At 51.7% G+C, this 22,697-nt stretch overlaps 1 protein-coding gene across 2 annotated transcripts in view; it reads right to left on the bottom strand.

Moving 5' to 3' along the window:
- Positions 1–3,497: 3,497 nt before the first annotated feature.
- ASCC2 (activating signal cointegrator 1 complex subunit 2) overlaps positions 3,498–22,697 on the bottom strand; it is a 41,364-nt gene continuing 22,164 nt past the window's right edge. For both annotated transcript variants that reach the window (XM_019643176.1, XM_019643177.1), the window contains 12 exons: positions 21,552–21,626; positions 21,009–21,116; positions 20,693–20,761; positions 20,405–20,479; positions 18,837–19,017; positions 17,174–17,388; positions 16,128–16,247; positions 10,201–10,294; positions 9,981–10,111; positions 9,346–9,448; positions 7,781–7,860; positions 3,498–6,454 (listed from right to left, as the gene is read on the bottom strand). In XM_019643176.1, coding sequence (XP_019498721.1) covers positions 6,283–6,454; positions 7,781–7,860; positions 9,346–9,448; positions 9,981–10,111; positions 10,201–10,294; positions 16,128–16,247; positions 17,174–17,388; positions 18,837–19,017; positions 20,405–20,479; positions 20,693–20,761; positions 21,009–21,116; positions 21,552–21,626 — 1,423 coding nt within the window. In that variant the 3' untranslated portion in view covers positions 3,498–6,282. The remainder of the gene's footprint in view (positions 6,455–7,780; positions 7,861–9,345; positions 9,449–9,980; positions 10,112–10,200; positions 10,295–16,127; positions 16,248–17,173; positions 17,389–18,836; positions 19,018–20,404; positions 20,480–20,692; positions 20,762–21,008; positions 21,117–21,551; positions 21,627–22,697) is intronic.

Here is a 22,697-nt window from a genome sequence, read left to right as displayed (position 1 = left end):
GTCCATGTCATCCTGAGAAAGAGGCTGCTAGGAGGACTCCCCTGGAGGAGCCAGGGCAGCTGTGCAGAGGGGGTGAGAGGTGGGGCGTACAGATAGCCGGCTGGAGCATTGGCAGGGGAGGCACCTTCTTCCGGGTCCCTGTGAGCAGGGCCCTGTGAGTCCACAGTAGGCCAGGGCTATACACACCTTACCCCACCATCCTGCCAACATCTCCAATTACAGACAAGACAGCTTTGGCTCAGAGAGACAAGGCCACCTTGCTCAGAGTTACAGAGCCAGGGAGTGGCTGAGGCCAGCTTGGTTCTGACCCTAGAGCCAAGCCCTTCTTTGAATGACAAAAGAAAAACAGGCCATTGGCCATTCAGAGGACCCTGATCCCCAAGGAAAATTTCTGGCCTTGCCGTAGTATGCTATTCTGAGTTAATACTCTTGGGGAAAAACCAATGCCTCCTGAATGGAGAGTCTGGTTTTCCAGATGTGACAGGCTGCACACACACCCGTTGGCAGGCCACTGAGCTGGTACTTATCTGTGGCCCCTTTCCTGTGACAGGGGCCAGATGGACCTGGGGGTCCAGCTCTGCCCATTGGATCTGTCCTGTGGCACATGGTGAACCCGTCAGAGGAATGGGGGCAGCAGTCTCACCTTCTAAACAAACCCCATTTGAGGGGTCTCAACACGACAGTTCCCAGGCTCCCCTAGAGGCAGGGGTCTGGGGGAGTCTGTTTCATGGCAGAGCTTGCCATGGAGGCAAAAGCTTTGGAGTTCAAGCCACCCCTGATTCTGTCCTTCTGAGGAGAACTAGCAGCAAAAATCCAGATAAAGGCAGCTCTAAAACTGTTCATGAGCTTGGGACCCCAGAATCCCATGTTCGGAAATGTACTCCCCTGGAAATAACAGGTGACCTGTACAAAGAGGTTTCTGGCATGATGGTCGTAAGAAAGCAGACATGGACGCTGCCTCAAATGCAGAGCAGACAGGGCTGCCTATCAGTTTTCTTCTCTCCCTTGAACAAGGCTCACTGCTTTTAGAGTATTGCCTCAGTTGTGGTCTCCTCTGACCCTCACAATTACCTGTGCCCATGAAGCAAGAAGGCTGGGAGAATTGTCCCTATTTCTCACAAGAAACCACAGCCCAGAGAAGCCAAGATACTGATGCAAGTTCACACAGCTTATTAAAGTCCAGGGCCCAGATTCCAGCCTCCTGACCCTTAATCTAGCACTGTTTTCACCACCCCAGGCCACCTTTATGGACAAATAAACAATAAAACAGATGGGCAGGTGAGGCCTGGGAATGTACATGTGAAAGACCGCTAAGAAGGTGAGATCAGAAGACGGGAGATAGGGTGGGAATCTGCATATAAGCTCTGCAAATAGAACCTCCAAATGTACAGGAATGATTGGCCTTCATCCCAATGGGGGCCCCTTTTCTACCAGGCTCATCTGTGAAAACCACTTTCAGGAAGAGAAAACCATAATTACCACTTGGGATGATAGAGCACTTAAGGGACATGTCCAAGTGCTGAGGGTGGGCTCATGAAGCCAGAAAAAGCATACTCGATGTCACAATTTCATATTTGGAAAACGAGAATTAAGTACCCGTTGTTTTTGTAATTCAGACCACAGTGAGTGAAGCTTGGCACAACCTCATGGCTGGGGAAGACCCACAGAAGCCCAATGAATTTGTAAGCACGGAAAGCTCCCCACCCCCAGGGGAAGAGTGGGTATTTGAAATCCCAGAGCCTGAGATTGGGGTGGGTTGAGGGTTTGAATAGGTTAAGAAATTCTCAACTAAATGCCCTTTAAGGCTCTCTGAATTCTGCCAGTCTGTGTAAAATTCTCTTGATTATTGTTTGTGGGAAGAGAATTTCTAGTACGATGGGAAGTCAGAACTTCATGCTCATTTTAAGACACCCCCAACCCATCACCACACACACACACACACACACACACACATAGGGCTGGAGATGGTAACCTTTAGACTGATTTTTTTTACCTTGGTTCAGGCTGCAGAACTGCAGCAACAGCCTCTGGCCACAGTCAAGGCCCCTCCCTGCTGCCCCAGCACCCAGAGATTTAAAAATGACCTGATGCTGGGGTGCCCCTTGCTCTGCGGGGTGATCTGGGGAGTTCCGCATGGGCCCTGGCCTTACTCCTCCCCCAACTGGGGGCTAGCCTTCTCCTGGATGGGTTCCCTGGAGCTCGGGTGCCTCCCTGGCTCCTAGCCATCCCATAAACATGTTCTGAGTTCTAACACTTCCTCTTCACCTCTGAGCCCCCTCTTCCTCCTCTTTGATGTCAAGTTCAAGAGAGGCCCACTCTCCTGCTTTCCCTTCCTCATCTTCCAATCTTCCCACTGGCTGCCACCCCTCTGCTTCCTGGCAAAGCTGGGACAGAGCCCCAGGAAACCCCATCGCCTTAGCTTGGTTGACCTCTTGGCTACTGCCTGACACTGTGACTACCACCCTCTGCTTCTGGAAAGTCTCTTTTCCCTCGGACTCTTTCTGTTGATCTTGCCTACTCACTTCTTTATTCATTTATTTATTAGGACTTAGCACAACTGTTACTAATCATTTTCCCAACGTGTCTTAACATCCATATCCTCCTTGGACTATTGACTCCATGAGGGTAGGGCTGGGTCTTTCTCACACAGGCCTGGTGCAGTGTCTGGCGCCTAGTATATCTTGGTAAATGTGTGCTGAGTGGATACATTCGTCCTCCCCTCCCTTGGCCCTCCAAACCAGGCTGACTGTCCACACCCCAAGCCTGGAGGGAAGGCAGCAAACACTGAAAGCTGCTGCTCTGGACAAATGTCTAGGCCACAGCCTGGCCTAGCTTGTGGCCCTAACTCTGGGGCTCACTCCCTCTCCTCCACCCCCTCTTCTACCTGCACCCCTGGACCTTTTGCCAGCCTCTTGGCCCCCTCCCAGGCCTCAGTGCTCCCCAGGCTCTGCTGTCCCCATCTCAGCTGAAATGCTCTGCCCTTTGCCTTTTCTCCAGTTCCCCTAGAGAGGAACAGGAAACCAAACTAATTATTCAACGGGCTTAATGGCATATTGGACACACAGAGGAAAGGAGAATGAATTTGAAGACAGAAAGTAAAAAAAAATTAAAAAAAAATGGAACAGAGCATCTGAGATCTGTGGGACAATATCAAACAGTTCAATATACATGTAATCGGAATCCCATTAGCCTGGCCTGATGAAACTGGATTTCCTGTCCTCTTATTCTGCAGCTATTTGACTCGTATTTCTTTCTTTCTTTGTAAGAACAGTAACAGGGATCCGGGAGTGGAGGAAAGAGAGGAAAGGCAGGTGGCTTAAGGGTTAGACTGTGGGCTTTGGAAGTGACTGAACCCCTCCTTAGTCACTTGCTAAATGTGTGAGCTTGCTTGGTCAGGTTGCCTACCCTTTCTGTACCTCGATTTTTCTCACCTGTACCTACTTTGTGAGGATTAAACAAGACAATGCAAGGAAAGACCCCAGTGGAAACTCTGGCCATGAAGTAGTAAGTGCTTTTATTCTCATTACAAATCATCACCATCTCACATCATTTTCATTTATGCACATTCCCTTCCCGATTTGGTCTGTATGCAAAATCATTTTTTAAAAAAACATTTTCACAATCATGGTACGTGACCACGTATTCTGCTTTCAAATTTATTTATTTTTTAAATTATTCTTGAGTATTTAGTTTCCTATGTGGCTAACGAGTCTTCAAGGACATCATTTAAAGGGAAGGCTCCACAATCTCTCCCTGCATTTTTGGTGTGTTTACTTGTATTTTTATTTTTGTTTCCCTCCCTGTATTATTTACCCCAAGCTCCTGGTGTGGCAGGGATAAGCAGGTTCTTGACAACCATTTATTCTTGCAGACTACACCTGGCTGTCTCAGAAGGCGACTCAAAAAGGATCTGTATCCAGATGCTGCCACTAACTTGCCACGGGCTTTGGGTAAGTTATCCCTGGGCTCCTGGGCTCCCTTTTATAAACAGTGACAGGCTCTGTCCACCCAGTCACACAGGCACAGAAGCTCTGTTGATACAATCATGTTCACCGTCATTGCCATGGACTAAAATCAAAGACATGTCTGAAGTCCTCTCGGATGCACAAGGCCTTAAAAGCTTCCTAGGAAATGCCTGTGGTAGTCATGTTCTCTGCCAGGGTACAGAGAAGGCACTTGGAAAATTCTTGCTTAGAAACAGTCATGGAGATGGTGGGCCCCTGTGACAAGGTGGGCAGGGCTCAGAGCCTCCGTCCCACTCCACTTCTAACACTTCTGCCATTGCCGGTCTTAAACGTTGCGGCCTCCTCAGAAAATGTAATCGGCACCAAGTGGAAACCATTCATCTGGTCCAAAGTACCCACTTTACAGATGATGAAACTGAGGCCCCAAGAGGTGAAGGGGTGTGCCTATCAGCACCATTCTGGATGACCCCTGAGCTGTTTTCAAAGCATCCCTGAAAGGGTGCCCTCAAGATCTGAAATGAGAAAGTACATAGTTCCTCAATGGAGATTACACTTGACCTGGCACTACATTCTGAAAAATTTGAAAAATCACTTCCTTCTTAAGTCCTTTGCACCAGGAAGCCATCGTGAACCCTGAACACCACTCTGGGGGGTGAGGAGGTACAGTTGACAAAGTGAAGGTGAGAGGGCTATATGAACAGTAACAGGTAAGGCAGGTAAAGCCCGGGAATTCCCCGAGCCCGCATCGCTTTGCTCCAGGGACAAGATCTCAGCGACAGAGAAAAGAATGGTCCCTGCCGCTCCTGGTAAATGCCTCCAGGAGGAAACAGTCTTCCTGCTGCCTGTCAAGATGGTTGACCCCGGGCTTGAGCTCATCTAATTCGGCCATGTGAGGGGAGGACACCACCTCCATATCTGCTCTGCATCGGCAATGCACCAAGAGACCTGACATGACACAGAGGAATTGCTATTGATTTTCACTTGTACGGGCTGACCTAACAAAACCAATTCGTCAAGTGCCTGTCTGCCTTGCTGCTTCAGATGCTCATCCTAACCACATGCAAATAAATTGTACGAGCATCTAGGGCGATTTGTCAAGGTCCAGCGTGGCAGGGGCCCTGGCTTCTGCTGGACTACAGGCCAGGCTGGGCTAGGATCGGCCCAGCACATGCCCCGCTGCTGCTGCTCTGCCATTCTTCAGCAACGTTCTGGGGGGTTCAGGAATCGGGATGCCTGGCAGCTGCTGTAACATTGGGAGCCAGTTGGTCATGCCTGGGAGGGGGCTCTGAGGAACTAGGCCCAAGTCCCACTTGCTCCCACAGGGCTCGGCAGTAACGCTCTCACTTGTTTCTTCTAGTCTCTGACCCCTCAATTTTGGAGGATTTAATAGAGTGCATGTGCGACAAGGGGGCAATGAGTTCTGGTACGGGCTCTGCTGCTGGCCGAGTATCCTCAGGGCAGCGGAGATGGAGATGACACCACCCCCAGGGGTCTAGGACCCAATGAAGGCCAGGGGTCAGACTGGGTGTCCGTCCCTGTTCTCCCACTTCCGAGCTGTGGCCTGGGCAGGCGTCTTCAGCTCTCAGTGTCACCTTCCTCATCTGTACCCTGGGGCTGAGCACGGTACCCACTTCCTCCAGGTGGAGGTGGTGGGGACTGAATGAGATACCAGACAGGACTGCAGGGCCTCACACACCAAGTCCTTTCTTCCACAAGCAGGTAATGGTGGTTCAGAGAAGGAAGTGATGTTCTCAGGGACACACAGCAAGGCAGAACAACGTTAGGAGGGGTTTCAATGAGAGGAAAGCACAAAAGGTAGATGAAAAGAGCATGGTGACTGTCCTGCCCTCTTCCTCTCCAGACAGTGGCTGAAACAAGAATGGGACACAGGGAGAGCAGGTCATGGGCACATCATGGATGATTGTTTTAAAAGGGTCAAAAACTTTATTCGCCGGCCTTTTGCTTTGTTTTTGTTTTTGAATATACAGGTTTTCCTGCCATCCAGGGAAAAGGGGAAGTGGTGTCTTGCTGCACAAGGTTTGGGGGTCTTGCCTGGGGGCTCTGTCTCCGTCCCTTCTGCCTGCTCGCTGGCCCCTGGGTTCCTCCACTGTGGAATAAGGCACTGTGTGTTCTACAAGAAGGCGCTCCCGGCTGGCTGGTGGACAATGAGGTGGCCTTCTCAGGGGCTGCAAAGCTGAGGCTATTGAGGGGTTGAGTTGAACCTGGGCCCTGGAAGGGAGCCAACTGGTGAGAGGTCCTGGGCTCTAGAAACGTGGCCTGGTGGGTTTGGTATTGCTGCCTCCCTGGTACGGCAGCTTCAGGATGGAATCATGCCTTTGCTCCTTTTGCGGTCGGCCATGGTTCTCCGGCTGTGGTTGGCTCGTGTCGACTTGTTGGCTTCCTTCTTCCTGCGCTCCTGAGTTGTCTCACGGCTCTGCCCATGGCCCCGGGAGCTGCCGGCCACTGCTGTCGAGCTGTCATGCCGGTACCTGAAGGAAGAACAACCCATCTCCAGGAGAACCCATCGGCCAGAAGAATCTCTGATAGAAAGAGCCCACAGACTTCCTCAGAGGTCCCTGGGAGAGGGCACATAGCTTGGGGTAGGATACCTATGTCCCAACTTCCAGTAGAAGGAGAAAGACCCTGGCAGGTAAGGGATATGGGGGCTCCAGCTAGCCCTGTGCCTGGTGATTTCGCTTCTGTCAACCTTGCCTCCAGGTGGGACCCCGGCTAAGCTGCGAGAAAGGACCAGCTAGTGGGCTAACGGCAGCCCACACAAGGAGAGGAGGAAGGCTTAGGGATGGGTCCCCTCCCATCTCCATCCAGGCCTCGTGTTACAGATGAGATAATACTCCTATTCTACACAGAGCCTTGCTTGGTGGCCTCCAAGGACCAAGTGCACTCACAGTCGTGACCTATCACCTTTTTAGACCTAGCACCCATCTCAACTGCTGGGTTTGCCCAGAGCTCTGTGGCCAGGGGTTTGGGATGAAGAGAAGTCCAAGTTGCTCTGTGCCCTACTCATCAACTTTCTGTGGCTCCCACTGCCTTCAGAATGAGATCCAAACACGTTCCCTCTTTGGTGAGGCCTCCTGCACCCAGTGGGCAGGTGCTGTGGAAGTCCTAGGGCCAGGACGGGGGATTGGGCTTCCACCCCTGGTTGGGCCTTCAGTGGAGGAGGGACCTTGGGCAGGTCCTTGTCCCCTCTAGACCATCTCTTCACTAGGAAGATGAGGGGGATGAATGAGAGGTGACTCTGGTTATGTTCCCAGCTCCCCTCCAAAGACCCCTCTCCCTGACCACATCTGTGCTTTCTTATCTTTCTACCCTCCTTGACAAACTCCTTAGCACCCTTTCTACCCTGAAGGGCTCAGCTCAAGTGCTCTTGTCCCTATCATGCCTTTCTCAGCCATAAAGGATGTGTGCCTGTCTGAGCTCTCTCACACTTTACACTCTGCCTGACACCAGCTAGCTTTGGACACACTGGGATCCCACACTGGGTGATAACCCCTTGTAGTGTCTGTCAAATAATGGTTACAAATGTGGGCCCCAGAGCTGAGCCACCTGGACTCAATCTTTGCTCCACTATCTACTAACTGTGTGACCTTTGTTAGAGTACTTAACATCTCTGGGCCTCAGTTTCCTCATCTGTAAAATGAGAATAATGATCATAGTAGCTACTTCATAGGGTTGTGGTGAGAGATAAGTTAATACACATAAAACACTTAGTATTTATGTGTAGGCTTCCTAGGTAGTTGGCTGGGCCCTCCCCAGATGGGCTCCCTCCCACCAAAAACAGCTCCTTCAATGCTCACCCCTTTCTGGCGAGGAAGGCCATGCGCCTGGCTTCTGCTTTCTCCCGCAACACCGCAGGGTCCTGCACAAAATGGTCAGGCTGGGGAGGGGAGGAGAGAAAACAATCATGAGTTGCCCCATTTCCCTAAGCCGGGGTGAGGCTGCGATTGACTGAATCTTGTTATGCCTCCATGCCAGGAGCGGGGGGGGGGGGGGGAGGCCACAGCACAGCAGGGCGATGCCCCAGAATGGAACTGGGTTTGCTATGGTCCAGGCTTTCTACTGGAAGCCACCTCCTCTGTCCTTCCTCCAATTCCCTGAGGGGGAGACAGCAAAAATGACGGAGGCTTCCTGGATTGGCATAGTAGGGCGGCTGACTGTAGTTGGAGCATAATGATGACAAATGGGGGCGACGGGGAAGGCCAGGATGGCCACCATGAGAGGCCATGTAAGGCCTTGAAAGATAAGAGTCGCCCCTGAAAGCTGCCTTGTCCTCATGCTGGTGCCATCACCAACGTGCTGTGGGAGCGCCTACTCTTTTTTTTTTTTTTAATTTTTATTGGGGAACAGTGTGTTCTTCCAGGACCCATCAACTCCAAGTCAAGTAGTTGTCTTCATTCTAGTTGTGGAGGGTGCAGTTCCTTGGCCCATGTGGGAATCGAACTGGCAACCTTGGTGTTATGAGCACTGCGCCCCAACCAACTGAGCTAACTGGCTGCCCCATGGAAGCACCCACTCTTAAGGACTGTTTACTGTGCCTAGAATGAAAGGAGCCTGGGCTAGCAAGAGTGTAAGGAATAACTGTGACAAAGAACACAGACAGGCTTTGGTGGCCCATGCTGTTTAAAAAAACAGCAACAAAACAAGTAGAATTAGTAACCTTTGAAAACTGGGAGATTTTACATAAATATGTGGGCTGCCCCCTACCTGGAAGCAGGGAAAGCCCTGGAAGCTCGAGCCTACGCTTGTGCTGAGAGGCCCCTCGGACAAGGCATGTGTGCTGCCCTCCCCGCACCAGGCTGTCTCCCCCAGGACCGGCTACTCGTTTACTCAGACAAAACACATGAGTAACCCTGGTGGGAGGGCATGAGGGGACCCAGGGGGTCCCAGGCTGCCACCCCATTCAACCAGAGCAGCACCACTTTTATTCATTTTATATGTTGAGGTTCTAGTTAAGATTTCATTTGAAGAAAAAGTTTAGCTGCCAAAAAATAGAATTTTCAAACCCATCAGCCCAGGTGACCTCCAAGGGCCCTTGGGCTCTAACGCTCCTCTGATTTTAAGAATTGCCATCCTGGGCACGGCAGCCGACAGCTGCCTCTGTCTCGGCTCCCAGGCTCCTGTGCCTAATGAACCCAGCAGCTCAAAGGCCCGGCCTCTGATCCATCCCCTGGGTCCTTGCTGGGCAGCAGAGGCAAGTTCTAAGGCAGCAGTTCTCCAAGCAGACGTCCTGGGCTTGAAGGGACCCCTTTTCTCTTGGGCAGTAATGCTGGGGCTGCTTCGAGGCCAGGTACAGGGAGTGGGGGTAGGGAGTGCTCCCGAGTCACCCTTCACAACTGCACCCTCCCCTTCATCTGCCCCCTACCTTGGGGGCCTCGTCCTCGCCTTCCTCCTCCTCCTCCTCCTCCACTTCCTCCTGCCCTTCTCTGGGCACTTTGGTTCTCAGCACCTGAGGGATGGTGAAGGGCCTAAGGGTTTAAAAAAAAGTAAGATCAAAGACTAGATTAAACCTGGGGAGAGAGCCTCAGGGAGGAGGGAATTGGGCTGGGTGAGAGGGGGCTGATGGGAAGGGCTTTTTAAGCCAGCTTTGCTGTAGCCCCTGGTTTCTGACAGTGTGTGTGTATATATATATGGGGGTGGGGGAGACTGAGCTGGGAACATGAAGGCTCTCCAGCTCTGTTTTTATCTGTATTGGGGAATCTCCATATTATTCCACTGGGAAAAGTTTTCTGCAATTAAGAACAATGTAAAACTACTACATGAAACCAAATTAATGCTGCCCTACTGAGGGTAGGTTGCACCAACCAGCCAAGTGGGTGGCTGGGGGTGGAGAGAGCACTGGACTAGGAGACAGGAGGCCTGGGTTTGGGCCCTGGTTCTGCCACTGACCTGCTCATGTGGTCAGGGCCTCTGTATAAACAAGAGGCTACAGGAGAGCCCCATGGGCCGGAAACCACTGGGCCCCCGGAACTCCACCTTCTGTATGCCTTGTGGCCTCACCTGCGGCTGATGAGCTCATCATCTGAGTCGGCATCATTGGCGCCCACCTGGTTGCCATCGTACGTGTCATCGTACTCGTCCTCGTAGTCATCACCATAGTAGGACAGGCCCTTACCTGGCTGCAATGGCACCTGCAGTGGCAGAAGCGTGGGTCTGAGGGGCCCAGGGGCCGGCCGGTGTCCCCAGCACACCACGGGCCCTGCGGCCTTAGGACGCCTACCTCTTCCACCACCACGCTGTACTGCTCATAGCGATGCCGCTGCGCCACCACTTCCCGCTTGTTGTTCAGCAGGCTCCGTGTGTTCTCTTCTTTCCTGGCAATGAGAAGGAACAGCGAAAGAGAGAGGAAGGAGAACCATCAGGTTTTGCAGGCTGTGGGGTGCAAGGATCTGGAGAGACCATCAGCTCACTTCTTCACCCTCAGGCCACCAAAAACTGGGACAACTGGTACCAAGCACTGGCAGGGGTGTGGGCGGGTGAGACTCACTGCTGCTGGTGCCATGTGATCGGGCCCAGCACTGTGGAGAGCATCCCAGGGCAGCTGTTAGACTATGAAACATGCCCACCTTTCGACTAGGAAATTCCGCCCTAGAGGAACGCTGGCCATGCGCACCAAGAGGTCTAACTGGGGATTTTCTTTTCAGCCTTTGTAATGGCGAAAATGGAAAGCAACTAATGTCTATCACCGGTGAAACAGCCAAATGACCTGTGCCACATCTATATTCCAGAATGCCATGAGGCAGTTCTCGAGAAAGATGGTGATCTATCTGTGCTGATGGAAAAAGAATTCTGACCTATTCCTGAGGAGAGCAAGCTACAGAAAAACCCATACAGTAGGACCTCATCTGTATAAACAGCTGAAAGCAAACTAGACCACCTATCTGTTCCTATGGACACATATATATCCATGTATGTAAATGCACACAGAGGGAGCAAGTAAGCCCCCCATCAAATGACAATGGTGATTCCCAAGAGGGCCCTGGGTTATTTGAATCTTTTATTTTTTTTTAAGATTTTATTGGGGATTTGGGGAAGGGCAAGTTTTGGGGAATTGGGGAAGGGGAACAGTCAAGTTGCTGTTCTTCAATCTTAGTTGTGGAGGGCGCAGCTAGCTCAGTTCCAAGTCCAGACGCCATCCGGCTGCCCGTCAGCAGCTTGCGGCCGCTCAGCTCAAGGTGCCGTGTTCAATCTTAGTTGCAGGGGGTGCAGCCCACCATCCCATGTGGGAGTTGAACCGGCAACCTTGTTGTTAGGAGCATGTGCTCTCATCAGCTAAGCCATCCTGCCACCTATTGGCAGCTCAGCAGCAGCTCAGCTTGGGCACAGCTCACTGGCCCATGTGGGAATTGAACCGGCCACCCTGTTGCTCAGAGCTCGTGCTCTTAACCAAGTGAGCCACTCGGCTGGCCCCTATTTGAATCTTATAAAAAAAACATTTAAGAAAGAGCAAGGCCAAATGTGGTTTTCTTCCTGAGTTCAGGGCAGCCCCAGAGGGCCTCTGGGATGTGAGGAGCGGTGAAGGGGGTCCCACTTCACCACAGTGGCTCTCTATCTATTCTACATTGAGTCTTCCATGTCAGAAACAGCCTGAAAGCTCAACTCTTATCATATCACAGGTGAGGAAACTTGGGTGCAGTGCAGGGAAGAGGAGGGACACTTGGGAGCCCAGTGAGCTGTGGCCCAGCTGTGGTGGGGACCCGGGCCTCTTGACTCATGGCTTTGCAAATCTGTAGAAAAACTTGGCCTGTCAAACAAAACAAAACGAAACAAAAAAAACCCCCCAAACCCTGGCTTGTCAGACACATAGGCCTGTGGAACATAGTTTCAAGCTCTGCAGGGGAAAATCAATATGAGATGCTAGGTAAGAAAATCCAGCTTAGCTGTAAAATCAGGTCTCTGGAATGTATCAAGGGTAGGGGGGATAAAGAAGAGACACAAAAGAAAAGACACATACACAGCTTCCATAAAAATCTTCTATTAACTGGCTTTTGGTGCAGGGAGGGGCAGGGTCCTGAGTCTGTCTGCTGTCTGCTTGGGAGCTCAGGCAGGTGAGGACTCAGCCTCCAGCGTGGTGGGTTAGGGTTTGACTTCCTTCAATAGTTTGTACTAAGGGCCTACTATGTGCCACGCAAGTTACTAAGGCTGAGGTGGGGAGGGATTTAGAAAAGAGTAAGATATGGATCTGTCCTCACGAAACTCACAATCTAGTGGGGGTGACAGACTGGCAAATGAAATGTGCTATATGGAATGTGCTGACTGGAGGCAAGCGAGCTCTGGAAACTCAGAGAAAGAAGGAATGAAGTCTGGCTCAAGGGGTTTAGCTGGGGTCTGGAGAGGGATAATAGAGGCTGTATGGTGGCGGGGGGGGGGGGGTATTTGATCTGGACAAGGGAAAAATCTTGGTCCACAGGAATCTTTCACATCACACCAGGAAAGGGGGCCCGTGACTGTGACCNGGGGGGGGGGGGGGGGTATTTGATCTGGACAAGGGAAAAATCTTGGTCCACAGGAATCTTTCACATCACACCAGGAAAGGGGGCCCGTGACTGTGACCTTGGCCCTTACCTGCCTCTCTTCGTCAAGTTGGGGCTGGAGAGGAAAGAGGTGGAAAGGAAGTGAAAGGGGCCCAAGCTTGTCTAAGTGGTTGGTGCCACTGGTAGGAGTACATCCATTCATTCAGTGTAAATTTCCTGAGGGCCTACTAGATGCTAGGACCTGTGCTGGGCCAGGGGACCAAGGATGAATGAGAGGAATCACTGTCCTTTCTGCTACATCTCATGGCTCCTGATCCACACTGTCCCAGGTTTTGGGAAGTAGGGCGGTTCTTTTGCACTATGTGGTTTCTGGTTATGTGACTCCCTGGCAGGGCCAGGCACAGAAGCCTGGGAAACTCCAACCACCCTCGCCGGGCACTTGGCAGAGGACACAGCTACTAGGGATAGTGGAATCTGGCACCCTGGGCACCCTGTCTACCCCATCTTGGGAGGTGTGGCTTTGGCCCCAGGATTTCATTTGGAGTCAGGAAGGAAAAGAAAATGAGGGGCAAAACTAGCTGGAGAAGATCCATCTGAGGGCGAGAACTTCAATCAAGTCTGGAAACATAGGCAGCAGTGGCTTCGGAGACTATCTTTGGAGCAGGTTGCTTCCTTGGCCTCCTAAAGATGGCAGTGAACCCAGGGAACATGTGGGCTCCCTGAAGCCTGACTACCTTTCCCCTCCCCACTTCCTCTAGCCTATCTTTCAAGGCCCAACTCAAACTGACCCTTAGTGTGGTGACTCCCAACTTTGAACTTCTAAAGGGCCTGCAGAAGCAATAAACCCTTCCTTTTCCAGGTGAGGAATCAGGGGATCCAGAGAGGCACAGCAACCTTCCCAAGGTCACACAGCTTCTACCAGTGGGGCCAGGGCCTGAACACAGATCTTCTGACTGAAGTCTGCTCTGCTACTTCCTGAGCTGGGCGATCACAGGCAAGTCCCTTATCCTTGCCAAGTCTTAGTTCTGCCTCCCAGGGATGATGTGAGGTAAAATAAGGCGATGAGTAGAAATGGACCTGGCACCTGCTGGGCTCAACAAAGTGAATCCTATTTCTTTTGCTGTAGGACTTCTAGAGATTTTAATGTGCTCTATGACTCTCCTAGAGGCAGACAGAGTACACAGGTGTTTTGGGCCATAGAACCTTTTTTTGGGGGGAGAACACTTGTCATCTTCCAGGGCACCACTGTTAAGTCCAAAGGAGTTATGGGACCCCACCTTATACACACTGCCTCCTTCGTTTAGCTATGATATACCTGTAATACATGTGCTTGGCATCTATCCAAGGGCTACCCTCTACCTCATCCCCACTCCAAACAGACCCTCATTTTGTTCAGGTCTTTCCACCCTCCCCCCTTCTCCTGAAGCCCTGGATCTCGGCCCTGTGACCCAGTTCCCCAGTGAGATGTGAAGGAATCTGGAGACTTCTGGGAAAGGTTTCCTGGTCTCTAAGAGAGATACAGGACGACCTGGTCCAGACTTCCTCTTGGCACTGTCATTTCGGGAGGTCAAACGAACAAACAAATGGATCAAACAGCAGCAGACACCCAGGGGCCTTGAGGGAACCAGCTCCAAGAGATGGAAAAGATGCAGCCTCGATGATGGGGCTGCACACAGGTTAACCAAGCCTAGACTGCCTTCCCTTGCAATTTCTTGTCATACAGGTAACAGATTTCCTTATTCCTTCAGCCACTGAGTGTATCCTACCTGATTTCATAACATACATACACACACACACACACACACACACACACACACAAATTCAAGTGTGACCTGCCTTATGCAACTTAATTTCTCTTGTGGTCTTGTGAGGGCAGGGCCCAGGTCCCTGGGCCTCTCTGCCCTGCCTAGATTAGGACAGGTGGCCCTGCTGAGGCCCTTGGATGCCCCCTCCCAGCACCTCTCCCACTATGTCACTGCTTACTTAAGGTCTAAGTCTTTCCCGTGGTCTCGGTGCTGTTTGAGGGTGAGGCCTGGGCGCCCTGTTCACCTTGTCTCCCTACTATCCAGCACAGGATCTGGCACTAGTAAATTGCTTAATAAATATTTGCTGAATGAATAAATAATGAATACATGAATGGAGGCTTTGCCTCTTTGCAATCCCCAACCCCTGGCTATCCAGCACAATGAGTTCAGTAAACATTTGCCACCTAGTCTCTCTGCCTGGCAGCCCTGGAGCAGGGGCACAGTCCTTCTTGTCTGCCCCTCTACCCACAGCAGGAGCTGCAGAGGGTCATTCTGCCCTGGAACAGTGGCCAGTGATGCAGGATACCATCTCTGGCTTAGGATCTGGGAATGTTGCAACGTGTGTGACTAAGCAGTTTACAATTGCTTCCTGTCCAGCCAGCCAGCCAGCCAGCTGGCTTTATAGCTGCCCTGTGCCTGCTCCCCAAGCCCTTGGCCAGCCAAGCTTCCAGCACTGGATGGCCCTAGGGAGGGGAAATAGCACAGGGCCCTCACTGAAATAGCAGTTTGCAATTCTGCCACTGGGACTCCTATCATAAGAACGGGGCAGGTCTCCACCCCTATCTGAACCTCACCGTCTCCATCTATATGATGGGAGAAAGAGCAGGATGTGCTCATCAGGCAGTGCCCAGATTTCTGGACTTCATAAACCAACACCATTTAGGAGAACTTCGGGGGGCCAGCACAATGTTATCAACATCTTATCTTGCCATTCTCTACTAAGTCGTCCTCTTTACCATCACTGCTGACTCTTGGTCCCTCCCATGTGTATCCATTCCAAAGGCATGTGATCTTTCCAAAACATAAAATGTGTTGGCTCATGAGACGATCACCATGCTCCCTACGGCCTTGGGGCCACTGCCTCTGCTGTTCACTCGCCTTGGAAAGCTTCTCCTTTTCCCGTTTGTGCAACTGACCCTTCCTGCCTGGATCAAAGTGCCTGCCAGAGGCTCAGAAGTCTGCACACCTTCACCTTATACTACCTGGTATATCTGCAATTTTACATTGCTTGTTTGACTAACTGATTAGTGCAAACTCCACGTGGGCATGGGTCGTGTCTATTTCACCGCCTACTACATCCACAACATCTAATAAATCCAGGGCCTGGAAGGCCATAAGCATTGGGCAAATATTTGTTGAATGAATCAATAAATCATGAATGGACTTTCAATGCCAAAAAAGTAGGAAGGACATAAACTAAAAATACAGTATGTAGAAAGGCCTTAAAATGAAATATGTTCTCCTTCTGAAAAGCTCACTCAATATAGGTCCTTAATTTTCTCGTTTTGTCACAGACTGGAGCAAATCAGGTCAAAGAGATGCCTACCTCTACCATCCAAAGCTTTGATGGTCGGCATATCCAAAGATGTAAGAAGAAGTGGGTGGAGGGTGGGGTGGGGACAGTTTTGGCACCTCTGGCCTTTTGCTGTCGACAAGTAGGATTCACTGAAAACCAGCCCATGCAGAGTCAGAGCTTGAAGCATAATTGTTAAAGAGCCTGCCCCTGCTTGCTAGGAGCACACACATCTGGGCTGCTGGAGAGCCCTGAGTTGAATTCAGTTCCATAGAGATGGAGCCCTTAATTTCTCTTGCTTTCTCACTGTACACGCAGAGTTGGGGTCTGAAACCCCACAGCCCACTGCACTTACCTCCTGCCCTTGTGCACCCGGCTTAGGTCCACTGAGTCCTTGCTGAACACATCAAACTCATCATTCTGGAAGACGTTGTGACGAGATGTCAGTAGTGGTGTCGGGTCTGGCTTCACTTGTCTGGGGGTGGCACAGAAATCAATTTAAGCGGGGCTTTGCCAGCTGATGCCAACTTGTGCCCCACTCTCCCCTACTATGTGTAGCCATCAGATTCTCCGCTCCCCTTCAAAAGCCACACCTGGGACACAATCTAAAAGCCTACCCTATTTGGACCTGCCTGGTATGTACCCACACCTCACACAACGCTCCCCCTTGGTCCTGTGTGCCAGTCATATAGATTTTCTTAAAAGTTCCCTCCCTTATTTAATGCTCACAATAGCCCTGTGAGATAGGTGGCCACAGGTAACTCAACCTCTTGTGCCTCAGTGTGCTCATCTGTGAAATGGGCACAAAGAGGCTCAGGAACTTACCCAAAGGCAGAGCTAACTTAATTCACTCATTCGATAAGCATCATTTGTTTGTGGAAGAAACACCCATTCATGTGCTCATTCCTGATGGCCCATGGGCCTTCAGGGAACAGTGGGCCAAACTCAGAAAGGGTAGATATGAAGGAAGTAGAAGCCTTTGCCATCCTCCCTCAGGGATCTACTGGAAAGGTGGCAATGACAGGGGCAGGTCAGCAACTCGGAGCTCTGAAAGGCTCAACAGCCCCTCTGTCATATCCCGTGTCTTTAATAGGTCTTCCCACAGGGTGCAGCAGGGATGTCCAACTTTGTACTCTTTGTCCTGCAGGTGGCATGTGAGAATTTCCTGGGGGGCAGAAGGGCCTAAGGTTTTTATGATTCCCCAAAGAGGACGTTAGTTTAAATGGTTGGAAAACATCGCTCTGGGGAAGAGAGAACAAGCTGAGTCCTGGGACACAAGGGAAGAAAGAATGGGAGGCAGGGGAGCTAAGAAGGGACCCAGACAAGGGCCTGCAGAGCGCCTCTGGCCAGGGCCTGAGGCAGCCTGGATGTCATGAGCCTCCTCCCACCCGTCTCTCTCACCTGTCTAGGCTGCGGTCCAGCTGGCTGAGGGCAGGGGCCAGCCGCTCCTCCAGGATGTTGTTGATCACCTGCTCCGAGTCATAGCCATAATGCTCCAGGCAAGCCAGGATGAAGCCCTCACCAAGGTCCGGCAGCAGGTCCTTCACTTGGGAGATGAGCGAGTCCAGCTCCACACCGCACACGACGGGGCCCAGGGCAGCAGCTGCCCCCATGCACTATGGGGAGAGCCAGAGTGAAGGAGGAGAAGGCGAGGCTGGTGGGTGATAGGGCAACAGGCCCCAAACAGCACTGGACTGGGAATCAGGGCACCTGGTCTGAGCCCTGGCCCTGCCCCTCCTGGCTGTAGTACCTCAGCCAAGTGACTCAAGTCTCTCTGTCTCCATTTTCTCCCCTGTGAAAAAGGGAGCTCTAGGACTGACAGGCTGAGCTGCTTCTAGCTGTGTGACTTTGTGAGGTACTTCCCCTTTCGGAATCTGTTTCCTCCTTATAAAATAAGTATACTACCACCCACCTCATAGAGTTGTTTCAAATGGTTCAGGGAGATAATGCACATAAAGTGCTGAGTGCATTGCCTGACTTAGACTAGGATTATTATAAACGGCCGTGGCTTCTACTGATCAAGGTCCTTTTCCAGCTCTAACAAACTGATGGCTGACATTGGAGGGGAGCAGCAACCACCAGACCTGGGCTGTGTGGAGGTGCTTCCCTTTAATGATATGCTTATCAACAAGGGGGATTCAGTTTATAGACTGCTTGATGGGGCTTAATTTTGTTAGGCTTTTCATTTAAGGAAATTCCCAAATCAATCAATCAATAAACAAAAAACGGTCATGACTCAGATAAGAGGGTGAGAAGAGGCAGAGGGGGCCGTCATTCTCCAAGGCCCTGCGACAGTCATGGGGCCTGGCCTCTAACAGGAAGAAGAGCAGCGTCTGTTAAGAGAGCATTGAAGGCCAGCCCGGTTTGGAGCGCTCCCTGCAGCAGCTCTGGGAATCTCAACCACCTCATGGAGACGGGATGGCATCTAGCCCCACTTTATAGATGAGGAACCAAGGCTTGAGAGGAGTGACATACTTAAGGCCACACAGCTGGCGAGTGGCAAGAACCAGGATACGCCTCTGAGCTGCCTGATCCCAGGGACTATGTGCTCTTAATCCCGATGTCATTCTCCCCTGACACACAGGGAAGAGTCAGTGCCCAATCAGTACAGCCATGGAACTTGATGAGTCATGGAAAAGCCTGGAGAAAAAGCACTAGAGATTTCTAGGCTCAGTGGAGTCCTGCAGTCCCATGGAGGGGCTTCCAGAGAGGCCAGGAGGTGAGGGCAAGCACTGGTTCCAGCTGCAACCAAAGCAGCTGCCCTGTGATCTGTTCAGAGGCAAGCACCAAGGGTTTCACATTGAATGCCTCATTTGATAGAGGGGAAACTGAGGCTCTGCCTGCTTATGAGACTTGCTCTCTCCTCACACTGGTCCAGCATGCCCTCAGCTCAGGTCTCTCTAAAGGCAGCATAGGGCTGACCAGGAGCTCCAGGCAATCCATTCTAAAAAATACCTTTTTCCTGAAAGCAGAATCAAAGAAGAGAGGTTTTCTGCTGCCCCAACCTCTAAGACAGAGCCAGGTGGGGCTGAGGCAGGGGGAAAGTGCCACTCCAGACACCCACCTCCTCTTTCTCTGAGTTCTCCAGATGTGATGACGGTCCATTGACTGGCTCTGCTGTCGCCATGACCCCATTAAGATCCTCAGCCACCAGTGGGTCTTTAGCATCTGCGGCTTTCCGTCGGTCCATCCCTTCCCACGCACTCTCAACCGCCTGGAGGATGTAGGCAGTCCGCGTCTCGTCTCTGTGAGGACGTGTTAAGGGGTCTCTCTCTCTCTGGGGTGCCCTTTCTGTCTCCTTGGCTCTGAGGCAGCATAATTTCTCAGTCTCTCTCTAGCATCTGATCATACGGTTTCTGCTGGAGCTGTCTGGGCTGGACTCAGTGGGCATCATGGGCACATGGGCTGCATGAGGAAACAGGCTGGACCACTGCCACACACTGGCCTTGAAACCCAGTACCTGCCACTCAGCAGAAAGCAGCTCTGGGTAAAGACAGGGCCAGGGGCTGGCATCAGAGTATCTTGGGATATGGTGTTCGGACAAGCCAGCGGCTCCTCCTTTGTACTGACCCTCATGAGAAGGGCCTGGTGGGGGGCACTGCCACTGGGCTTCCTGTCCAACCAGCTGAGAGCTTTCTGCAAAGGCTGGGGGCCCATAGGCTGTTTCTGAGAAAGGACTGAGCAACCTACTCTAGCCACCAAAATGGCCCATGGTCTTCCATGTCCCCCCCCCCACCCTCATGTCACCCTGGGCACTGTCAAGCCAGACTTCTGGGAGTTGCCCTAGACTCTCCCACTCTGCTTCTAATCCAACACCCACCCCCCTCCGTCAGCCATGCCTAGATGCCAGTAACAGCATCTTCACCAGCCCCTGGGACTCACGGAGGTCCTTGGCCAGTCTGTTCTCCCTGTGCCAGATGGAGCTTTTCCAAAGTCTAAAATGACCCCGTCACTCCCTGCTTTACGCCTTCCCACGGCTCCCAAATGCTGGCAGAGCAGAACCCAAACTTCTTAGTGAGGGTCATCCCAGGGCCACGCAGATCCACTCGCCCCAGCTCATCTGCCACATCCTAAACTCCTCCCACTAGACTCCTTCCCTTCACCCCCACCCTGTGATCTACACACAATGTGGGCTCCTTAGATGGGCCTACTCTGTCCTCCATCCACTGGGAATACTTCGCTAGAGGTTTGGCCATCTGTTCCTTCTACTGTTCTCAGCCTGGACTTCACTTCTGTGTGATACCCCTACCCCGAGCTCTGCTGGGTTAGGTGCCTCCCCTGGTTTTCCCACTCTCTGAATTTCTCCCATATGACACTCTAGCTAACTGCCTGTTTACTTGTTGGTCTTCCGTCCTGCAGTGAGGTCCATGAGGACAGGGCTAAGTCCATCTTGGTCACACAGGCCCAGACACTCAGTAAACACCTAGAGAAAGCAGGACGATACCTCCCCTGCTCTGAGGACCAGAGCAGTCATCCCTCCTCCAGAAATAGGTGCTGGGGCCTTGGTGGGTGTCTAGTAAAGTTGGCTGACCTGTTCTGGGGTAAACCTCTCTCTGCTCCCCTGGGTCCCAGCAGGCCAGCTCTGATCTGCTCAGGCCACGCCCTGCCCCAGTGGCTGTGGTAGAAGGATACAAAACTGATGAGGCCTGCTGCAACAAGCTGACGTCATCAGCCACTGGGAAGAGTGCGTCGTAGTCCCGGAGGAACCTGCCACACAGAGACCAGATGGGAGGGACAGGGCCGGGGCCACAGGAGCACTGGTTTGCTGTGGCCCACACCCCATGTCTGCTGCCCAACCACAAATTCTGGAACCTTACTCTGTAGTGGTTATGGCAGGAGCTCTATTATATAAGGTCTAGTGGGGACAGATGAGAGCACATGAGCCTATCCCACTGCAGGTCCCAGCGCAACCATACTCACCTCTTCTCCTGTAGCAAGGAGCTGAAGATCTGAAGGAACTCCTCAATGAAACCCTGAATGTTTTCACAGCTGAAACAGGACACCAGGGAAGATAATAAGCTCACTCAAGGCAGATGATGTGCAGCTCCCTTCCCCAACCACCCGACCTGGCCTGTGCGAGGCCTCTGGACAGTTGGAGGAAAAACATTTTTCTTGGTTTCCCATCTCGGCTCAGCAACCCAGGAGCAGGGGAGGGGGAAGATAAAGTGAGGGAAACGCCCCTGCTGGGCTTAGGGAGGGGGATCTTCCACCTGGGTGGCAGCTTCCAAGGGCTTACCTGCTTTCTAGGACAGGGAGAAGGCAGATCTGGTTTAGGAGGATGTGAAAAATCTCCAGTAGCTTCTTTCTGGAATGGGAGAGCCTCTGCCACAGGTCACCTAGCAGCCTTTGAAGGCCAGAGGAAAAAAGAAAGAGATATGAGAGACAAAAAGGCACCGAGGGAGCTTATTCCTGGCAGTTGCAGGTTCTCCCTCCCCTGTCCCCCCCCCATATCCAGGGCTGAGAATGCCTCATAGTTCCCTGTTGACAGCAGCTGGGAAAAGGCTACAGGGTCTGAGAGGCCAGCTGGTTCCAGGGCCACTTCTCAGTTCAAACAGTGGGTCAGGAACCAGTGGGCCAGTTAACAAGAGCTTAGAGCAACAGCTAAGGGGGAAAGGCCTAGATGCAGAGGCCAGGAGGCTGTTAGGTAGGGACACACCAGCTGCAGCTGCAGGACCTTGGCCCCGCCCCCTTGTCTTAGAGTTGGGGGTGCTGAAGCCCGGGAGGGCAGGGCTTGAGCCCAGGCCTCTGTCACCCACAACAACACTCCTCCCCGCCTCACTTGCTGTCTTCAAGCCTCCTCTTCTTAATTGCAGACTCCAGCTCAGGAATTGCTGTTTCGTAAAAGGAAGCTAGTCTGTGGAGGCACACATGGGTAAAGGCTGAATTAGTTAATAAATTCCACACTTCATTAGAAAAATCAAAGCAAACCCAAGGATGCAGGGAGGCCCATTTCTTGCTCCAAGTTGTTGCCACAATTTTCTCCTGGAGCCACCCTGGCTCCTCTAAGCTCACCCCAGATTGTCCCACTGTGCGTGGTCCCAGGAAGAGCCTCACAGGAAGTGACCTGTAGCTACGTCCCCCATTCAGGTGGGAAAACAAGGCCCAGATAGGCTCATTCGAACAGAGAGTCACAAAGAGGGTCACCCAGGACTCACTGAGGTTTGAGAAACAGACACAAGGTCACTCTTTTTTGTGTTCAAAAACTTCCAGCAGCTACCTACTTCCTACGACATCAAATAGTAATTCCACTCTCTGGCACATCCATACCTGGCACAGTGTAGCCAACCTTGCTTCTCACCTTGGCAACCTCACACTCACCCCTTCCCAACTCAAATGTAAACTCTCCATTTCAACTCATGCTTCTTTTTTTTTTTTTTCAATTAAGCCAGCCACATGGTTCTTGATCATGCTCACCCATGTGATTAGTCCTTCCAGAACTAGATGCACAGCACTCAGAGTATGTTGTCCTTACAACTTTAAATGCAGCCACCTTTTCCTGTGGTGTTAATTCTTTCTCTGAACACCTTAGCTTTCCAAAGCCAGCAATACAGCCTATATGCCTAGGACAGTGCTGGATCTGTAGCAGGTACCCTGTACATATTTGTCTGTCAATTGGCTGGCTTCCAGCAACTTCTATCCTAGTGTAGTGCCATGAGTAGCAGAGGGTAAAACTAGGCCAAAAGAGGCAGGCTTTACTAAGCCCACAGCATGGCACCCAGAAGAAAAGAGGGCAGTTTGGCCCAAACAGACTCAGGTGTTGCCAGGATACATTGCTGGTGAGAGGGTAAGTTGGAACAACTCCTATGGAGGGTGATTTGGCAAGATCTATAAAAATTTTAAATGCATATACCATCTGTTTATGTAATGCTACTTCTAGGAACTTATTCCTTAGAAATCCTTGGAAAGGTGGAAAATGATGGGTGTG

This window comes from Hipposideros armiger, unplaced genomic scaffold, assembly GCF_001890085.2.
Source record: "Hipposideros armiger isolate ML-2016 unplaced genomic scaffold, ASM189008v1 scaffold_75, whole genome shotgun sequence".
Taxonomy (NCBI): Eukaryota; Metazoa; Chordata; class Mammalia; order Chiroptera; family Hipposideridae; genus Hipposideros; species Hipposideros armiger.
Note: the sequence above shows the minus strand (reverse complement) of the source record. Positions and strands in the feature narration are given on the sequence as shown.